The sequence below is a fragment of the Dendrobium catenatum genome, unplaced genomic scaffold (genome assembly GCF_001605985.2).
Source record: "Dendrobium catenatum unplaced genomic scaffold, ASM160598v2 fragScaff_scaffold_621, whole genome shotgun sequence".
In the NCBI taxonomy this organism is placed as follows: Eukaryota; Viridiplantae; Streptophyta; class Magnoliopsida; order Asparagales; family Orchidaceae; genus Dendrobium; species Dendrobium catenatum.
The window spans coordinates 12,957,085-12,966,325 of record NW_021319083.1 but is presented as its reverse complement, the minus strand read 5'-3'; the positions used below and the strand labels follow the sequence as shown (position 1 = coordinate 12,966,325).

The following is a 9,241-nucleotide window of genomic DNA, read 5'->3' as shown; positions in this document are numbered from 1 at the left end:
GGAAAATTTTATGGGCTATATATATATATATATATATAATAATAATAATAATAAAATTTATGTAGTAAATATATAAATGGTGAAGTTTTAAATGTTATGTATGTAAATCCCCCTTATATAAAGAAATAGGGATGTAAATGAGGATATAAATTCTAGAGTTAAGATGGGGTAATTAAAAATGGGTGCTTATAAATACCAACACAACAGGAGAATATCATGGATACCCAAAAGTGAGTTCTATAAATTTGCATATTATAACCGGTATAGTGTAAGGAACCAAGTTTTAGGTGATAAAGAATTCATTAAAACAACAGGAATATGTTAAAAATGAAAATTTTAAGAGGGATGACACAAGAAAGTACATGAAAAGCTTAGAATTAAAAAAATATTAAAGTAATAAGACACAGAATAGTTAAGCCCAAAATTTTAGAAAATGGGAACATAATGTTTTTATCATAGTTACCTGAAATAAAGAATGCGATCATGCGTATGACAGACGATAAAGTCAGACATAGAATCATTTACACGCATCTTTCCAACAGACTTTCCAATTGTTCCACGCCTTTGCAAATTGAAGGTGTTAGGCTTCATCCGTTTAACATACCCTTTCTCACTAAGGGTCTGATAAAAATAACATAGCATTTCAGTTTCAGAAACAGCTAATAGAATGAAACAACTTTTCATTTAAACTTACGATCAAATCTGACATAAATTTATTTTAAAAAACACTAAAATTTTAGCTGAATATATAAAAAGAAAGCATATACCAAAAGCATTTCTTCATTTGGAATAACATCAATTTCCTCAAGTTGGCTACCATCACCATCTTCCAATAGTGAGCTCCTTGGAGTTCCAAATCTGCTTTTCAACTCATGCGCCTCTTGTACTATGAGCTGTTGCAGAACCAAAAAAAAAAAACATTTAGAATAATTTATAATACAATAATAGCAATCAAGGTAACTTGCAACACACAGCGTATATAGACTTCCGTGCAGCCCTACAGCAGTAAAATGGTTGTTTACCCAAATTAGAGAAAAGCAAATATTGCCTAACTAAATGATAAATGAATTAATTAACTCGCCAACTATTGAACTAAGACATAACAAATTTGATGGGGCAGAGGCTTAATCCCTAAGATTTCTATTAATAAACTTCACTAAACACATGACTGCCACACAATATGATTTACATCTTTCATGAATTATATGACAGCAATTGAAGAGTTTCAAGACGGGCTGAATTTGCTGATCAAATTTTAACGAGTTGCATTAAATTAATATTCTCTTATGTAAGTTATATGCTAAAGTTATTCAATTTTCTCATAATTATGCTTTCTATTTATTGGAAAAAGGCAAAAATAATATAATGTTCTAGGTGCTAAGACTATTCCCATTAACAAAGAAAAACAAGAAATAATCTGTAATGTACTAAACATTCATCCAGAGACATAAAATTCATAGGAGAAGACTGTTTAGGCTAAAAAAGCAATTGATTTTGCATTTACTTTTGATATAAAACATGGCACAAAGCTGGAGAGGAAAAAGGGGGAAGATGTAATACCCAGATAATTTCAACACATTATATTTCTTTTAAAGTTTCAATAAGTTTAAATAATACTTTTAATTATAATTAACTTTTAAATAAATTATTATTTACTTAACAGTTAATTATTGTTAAGAAAATATTAGCATTAGTAATAAATAATATATTAAATTAAGTTAATTATTCCTTATTTCCCAAAGGTGCTTTTAATAGCTGTAAGTTCATTGTGGCAGTTGTAAAGTGGGGCCCCTTTTTCCATTTGGTTTTCACGCAAGCAAACAGAGGGGAAGGCTGGAAGGAATTGCGGATAGTTGGCGTGAATAGCAGAGGCGGATGGAAGCAAAGAGCAGGTGTGAAGAATTACAGCCATGAGAGGAGCTGTAACAGAGTGAGGGTTTGACTATAGGAAGCTCGGTCTCCGGCTTCAGTAGGGTAAAAAAAACAATTGTAGGAATTTGTTGCTAAGAACGACTGAGTTTTGCAGTGGGCTTTGAGAGCGGAATTGCAGTAAATAATTTCGATTAAAGAAGAGGAAAAAGAAAAATTAAAGGAAAGGAACAAATCAAGGAATTATTTGGTATAGGAGGATAAGAAAAACTGCTTTCGAGGTAAATTGTTATGCAAGTATAAGTTGATTTTATGCAGTTTATTTGAATACTAAATTGTGAAAATTACAAAATTAGAAAGGTGAATTGTAGGTAATTTACAAACGAAGGAGGATTTGAGGTGTCGGATTTAAAGAGACAACTCATCAAAAAAGCAAGTGTTGCAATTTTAATTTAAAAAGTAAATGTTATTAATTCTAGATACATATAACTTTATTTGGCTTAATTGAAGGGAAAAATGCATTAAGATGATTCAATTTAGTGAATATGAACATACATCCAAAGATTTCATATATAGGCAACTACATGCACAATTGAATAATTGGAATTTTATATAAGATGAAGAATGATTGTTTAAAAGTTTTCCTAATTTGTAATATTTTGGAAAGAATTTATTACACTGTATGTTGCATACATATTATTTTTATACAATATTTTTATACAAGCAGTATAGTAGATAATTTTTTTATATGAAAGCATCAAGTATGACAAAACAAGAATAAGTTCTAAATTTAAAGCCTAATGAATATCAAATTAGAAAAAGTTGAATATGAAAGAATATACTATGAAATAATATGATACATGCATTTCAGGTGGGGCAAAAGACACCCCAAATATGAAACATGCGTTGTAGGTGGGGCAAAAGTTAAGTGTTACAGAGATGAGGATGCTCAGGTGGATGAGTGACTTTACTCTTAAAGACAAGATAAGAAATGAGCATATACGTGATAAGGTTGGAGCAGCTTCAGTGGATGATAAGATTAGATAGGGTCGCCTTAGATGGTTTGTCACATAAAATGGCAGCCTTCTGATGACAAATTGTTCATGCTAGATCTTTATTCAGTTGGTAATTATTAAGCTGGACTCATTGATTATCATTATATCAGTATCAAATTACACCAAACTCTTTTCTCATTGTTCCAAATATATCACTAACTATACAATGAAAATTCAATGGTTATCCACCTATTGCCCCTTTATGATCTATGATGCATAGACACGGACACGGCGACACGGCGACACGGATATGACATGACACTGATATGGGACACGTCAATTATTGAAAATATAGGATACGGACACGGGTTGGACAAGACATTATAATTTTTATATTTTAAAAATAGTGTATAAAAACTGAATAAGTATAATTTTAAAAATTATTTAGAAATAATAAGTTATTTAACTAGAATTTATACTTAAAATGATTAATATTAGGATATCGAGAGTCGGCCGTTGATGTCATTTATTAGTCATCGAGAGAGGAGTTGACAATGATGTCGAGAGTTGGACATTGATGATATGTAGTAAATATTGGGCGTCAATGTTAAGAGGGCGTTTATTGTTGATGTTTATGGGAGCATTGGTCGTCGATGTTGAGAAGGCGTTGGACAAAGATGAGATATCATGTTGTGGGTGTAAAAATTGCTAGCATCAAGCATCAATGTAAAGACAACGTCAGACTTTGATATGGATATTATTTTGAAATGTTGATGTTGTAACGATGTCAGACGTCGATGTTTAGATGACATTGAGCATTGTTGTGAAATCAAAATTGTAACCCAACAAAGATAAATAAAAATGAGAATATTTAATGAATGGGGTATTAAGTGTGGGCGATTGATTTGGTGTTGTGGATAAAATATGTAAGATACGCATGTCGAACACGTGTGTCCAATTTGTATTTAATATTTTTTTTAAATGGACACATTTGCAGTGTGTTTGACATGTGTCGGAGGAGTGTCAGACGCATGTCGTGTAAGATACGAGTCGGACACTGCACGCCTCTTTCAGGAGAAGTATCGGTGCATCATAGTTTATGACTAATTGTTCCTAGGCTGCATTTACATTTCTTTAATGAATCAACTCTATACTTCTTTGGGATCTATTTTTGGTTAACATTTGCAAGTTGATGCTACTAGTGTCGTCTTTAAGGCCATCAATGGCCAAGGAACTACTTAAAATGGACGCTATTTCTTTGGTGATTCGGATGGGAGATTATTAAGCAATGACACGCTGGTGGATAGAAGATTTCATAACTTATTCATCAGACAATGGAGAAACACGAAAACAATCTATTAATATCCTATTTTCACCAGGCTTCAAGCAAGGTGGTACAACCGAGTTGTTTTCAAAATCTTATTGATGCTTCTGCTCCATGCTATATTTGTTGTATCCTATTCATGTTTTCTCTAGCACTTCTTATTAATTGTCCTTCGTGCAATTATTTTACTATTTACTTATAAAACTATGGCTTTAAAAAAGTCTTGTTGTAAGCCACAGCTATCTAGAAGCATGATACAGAAATCCCAACATTAAAAGGGACAACAGTTAACAAGCTTTGAAGAACAAAAGCTCAACTTCATGCTAGATCTTAGTCAATGAACTTACTACATAATAGTATGTGCCATGCTTGAGCTACCACTTCTTTTTGGCATTACAAACATTTTAAAAAGATTATTATATTGTAAAAATCTCAACCGTCCCTTGGCCCTAGATCTCATGGCCAGCATGGGGATCCGTGGTAGGCTCACCCGGATCACACTTTTAAATCTCAGCTGTCTCTTGGCTCTTGATCCCACGACCAGAATGGGGATCCATGGGAGGATCACGCCGATCTCCTTCCATATTCGAGTATTTGATTTAGGAAGGATTATATGAGGGCAATTACGCATGATTTCGTATTTATTCATTTCATTATTAAGATATCTTGCATAGATATATAAATAGATATAATTTTGTTAATAAAATTAACCTTTTTCCCTCTCCAATTCTCTGAATTTAACATGGTATCAGAGAAAGGCATTCAGATCTTCTTTAAAAGCAAGAGCATGAGAGAGGGAGAGATGGTTCTTGTGCTCTGCTCCTACTCGTGTGCATCCAGGGCAGTTGAGCAAGTGAGAAGTCTTCCCCTTTGCGATCTAAGCATGCGGCGCTCGTGCGTGCCTACTGCGGACTAAATCAAGTGTATAAGAGGATCAAGATAGGGATCAAGCAGGAACTGCAAATGTGTGTGCCTGAGCGGGGACGCCAGGCCCTTGTGCGTGTGTTGGAACCGAAGCTATCAAGAAACGAGTGGTTGAAGAGCTGTTGTACACGCCATCAAATCCTCCACCTGAAGAACCCCTCCTTTCCCCCAAATCCCAATCACTTCTGCATGTTCTCGATCTACTACATTCAGATCTGAATGATGTATAAGAAGGCAGAAGCATCCTTCTGGACAACAGAAGAAGTCAACCTCTCCCAAGATCTCTGCCACTGGGATCAATCCATCAAATCGAACGAACACCACTTTGTAACCCATGTTCTCGCCTTTTTCACTGTCGCTGACGGAATCGTCATTGAGAGCCTTGCCGGTCTGATTTGGACTGAAGTCGCTTCGCTGGATTCAAAGCTCACTGACATAACGGTCCTAATATGTGGAGTTGCCCAGACGATGCACGCGATGGGAAAGAAGATGAATTTCTTGGTAGTAAGGAAGTTCACTGTTACAGTCCAGTACATGGTCACAATGACCGAAGTGCTGTTGCGCACTTAAATGGTGAAGTACGCTACTTTTTTAAGTAGGGAGTCGATTGTGGATATCGAGGGTGAGACAACAGAGAGATTAAAAGCCCTTAATCCTATCCTGAAAGTGCTGGCGCTTGCTGGTTCTCCAGGTTCCAACCACTAGCCTTCATTGCTGAAATTCTGAGGAAAGCAGGTTCCTACCAATAGCCTTCACTGCTGGAATTCCGAGAAACACATGTTCCCACCACCGGCCTTCATTGTTGGAATTCAGAGAAACACATGTTCCCACCACTAACCTTCATTGTCAAAATTATGAATAGTGCTGGTTCTCACCACTGGTCTTCATTGTCATAATTTTAACGAATATTGATACTTCCAACGGACTTCAATTGCTAGAATTCTAAGGAATTTTGGTCCTGCTTCCTTCGTGCATCCAAGACCAAGGAGAGATCGAGCGGGAGGGCTCCTCTCGCATGCAACGCCAAAGTCAACCGAGCAGAAAGGAGAGAAGTTGAGCACAGGACCTCCTCTTGCATGCGTATGGAAAGAGATGAGAGTTCCCTCTCGTGAGGGTCTAGGACCGAAACAAGCAAGAGTGCATGACCTACGCTCCTTCCTGTGATTAGACCAGCGGGATCAAAGCCCACATGTGCGCCTGTATGGGGTCGATCAAAGAGTGTTCAAGGGGAGTCGGATGACTGATTTGCATTGGGCTGAAGGTTAGCTCGATCAGGCGAGAGGAGATTTGCATGTCAAGTGCTGAGCCACTTGAAACATGATTTTATGCTGCTCTCCTTGAAATTTGTCGTCACCCTAAAAATAGATTTTTTTTCTTGCTACCGTGCCTTCATTGCTAGCCTTCCCCTGTGATTGTTATCCTGTCTATAGCCAATGCATCCTTAATTGTTGCCCTGCTTAATATATCCTTCATTGCTACCCTTTGTCACAACAATGTATGAAACTAATTTCTTCCAAAGTTTTGATAAAAAAGAGGACTATATGATGCACCAAAGGACTTGATAACTCTACTTTTTTGGGACTAATTACTAAGCTAGGAATGACATATATGTATTCCCCAGCTTGAGGGAGAGTGTTAAAATCTCAACCGTCCCTTGGCCCTTGATCCCACAATCCGCATGAGGATCCATGGGAGGATCACCTGGATCATGCTGTTAAATCTTAGCCATCCCTTAGCTCTTGATCCCACGGCTAGGAAGGGGATCCGGGGGAGTACGCCGATCTCCTTCCAAATTTTGGTGGCTGATTCAGGAAGGATTATTGTTGATGAATATTTTCACATCGACCCGACCCCGATCGAGCCCAAATGGACTCGACCGCACTCGATTGAAGGCTGTCGAAGTGAAATCGACCAAAATTAAGCCTCTATTTAATTAAATTAAAATCAAATCAATCCAAATCGAACCCCGTCGAGCGCAATTCAACGCAATTCAATGCCGATTCAAGTTTAATTTTGCAAAATTAGCTTGATCGGACCCAAACCGACCCAAATCAGTTTGAGTCAAGTCTAATTTGGGCTCAATTTTAGCCCTAATTGATGAGATCATGACTGATTTGAATTCCCAAATCAGATTTCTTAATCTAGGACTGAGATTTCACTTGAAATCCCATTCAAATCCTGCTCAAATCCTTCATTTCATGCATTGAGGTGGCCTGATTGGGCATATGTGGGCGGCGACTCCTGCCATTTGCGGTCTCTGTCCGTCCGTCCCATGCAAAGCGAAAGAGGGAGAGGGGGGGTAGGAGCCGTTCGGCCACTGCAGCTCCTGCATCCGTCCAGGCGACAGGAAGAGGCCGACTAGGGACCTCCTTGCATGCGACCTAGCCAAGAGGGAGGGCCGACCAAGCCTTTTCCTCCTTCAATGCACTTTTTTGGGAGCTGAAGCTGAGTGAAGAGGAGATCTTGCATGCTCTAGCTCTGTCTTCTTCTTCTTTGTGCTAAAAAGAAGTTCTCTCCCACTTTCATTGTTTCCTTACTTCAACCGAGAAGCAGAAACTTCCCTTTGCTGCTGTTAGTTGTGTAAAACCCGAAAATCCTATTTTAGGCTTTGCACGCTTTTTAAAGAGCCACGACGAGAATTTAGTGGAATTTTCAACGTTAACGGAATTCAACGAAATTAATTTTAGAAAATCCTACGCGAAATTCTGATCGTTTTGATATATAGAACTTGTACCCAATTTTGCCTATTTTTGGAGTTATTAATTTTAGAAGCCTAAAAATACCTAATATACCCTTACTTAACCCTTAAACCGAAATTGCTTAAGTGAGGGTAATATGGTCATTGTAGCAAACCCCAATTCCTCTTAATAGCATAATCGAGCCCTCATCTCCCCATTCGTCTACAGCTTCTGTTCCTTCTCAAGGCCAGACTCGTCAGAATGTTCAGCCACGAGTCTATGGACTGTCCCATCAAGAAGCTAAGGGGTCTCCTGATGTGGTTACAAGTGCGTAGTTTAATTAATTGCAATGAATTTTTTTTTTATATGAAATTGAAATGAACAATGAATGAAAATGAAATGAACAAATAATGAATGACATATTTTGTGAATGAATGTTGCACTTGTTTATGTTTAGGGACACTCCTTATGTGCAATAGACCCGTTAGAATCCTTTTTGATACTGAAGTGTCACACTCCTTTGTTTCAGAAGGACAGCAGTCTGGAGCGCCTTTAACAACATATTTGTCTTTCGGAGGAGCTTGGATAGGACTTGGAATGTTTGTACAGCAAGCGACATCCTCCGGAAGCACTCAAACAGCGAAAATTGTTGTCGTGAGCATTTTGGACAGCAAATTCACCCTTCAAAACGCCTTGGACAGCAGTGGTGACGTTGGGGACATCGAGGAAAGGAGGTAGGAAGGCTTCGAAACCTTCCAAACAGCAATTTGGAGCCTTCGAAACGCCTTGGACAGCGGCGGTGACGTTCTGAGGGGCTTGGACAGTGGTCTTCCTCCCTCGGAGCGACTTGGATAGCGATCCGGAGTTTGGATTGGAGCACTAGGACAACCCGGAAGAGGTAAAACACTAAGACTTAGGAAAAGCCCTAAAGCCCCCTAGCCATTGGTGTGTGGTTGACGTCCCCAAGCCATAGGTCCCTTAGAAACTCAAATTTATGCTTCCCCGAAATCCCATGCTCGATGTCCTCTTTGTAAACTTGGGGAAATCCGGTGATTTTTGCCAAATTGCTCTCATGTGAGAGCCAAAATGAAATGGCGATGTGCGTAGGGTCATTGGATTGGTATCCAATGCCCTCCAAATGCATGAAATAATATCATGTTGTTTTCCAACGCCTTCACCTACAACTAAACCATAGGATAGGTGATTACATTTGATTCAAAATAGAATGACGAGGTGTAGAAATCTTTTCTAAATGTGGCATAAATTATTTGACCTCTAGATTCGTATGTTACGATAAAATTAACACATGCATGTGGAAGGTTTGCATTGCCATGCTACTTTGGATCTTCCCCAAATTTTTTAGATGTTCAAATGTGTGTTTCAATTATTTTATGAAGTAGTGGGGTCTTTCATGAACATTTATGGTTTATATTTTAAATCCCATAACGAAT

General features: G+C 37.9%; 1 protein-coding gene across 1 annotated transcript in view; it reads right to left on the bottom strand.

Moving 5' to 3' along the window:
• LOC110112466 (DNA gyrase subunit A, chloroplastic/mitochondrial) overlaps window positions 1-9,241 on the bottom strand; it is a 111,757-nt gene that overhangs the window by 20,000 nt on the left and 82,516 nt on the right. The window contains exons 26-27 of the mRNA XM_028694993.1: window positions 768-893; window positions 464-621 (exon numbers count right to left, since the gene is read on the bottom strand). Of these exons, the coding sequence (XP_028550826.1) occupies window positions 464-621; window positions 768-893 (284 nt within the window). The remainder of the gene's footprint in view (window positions 1-463; window positions 622-767; window positions 894-9,241) is intronic.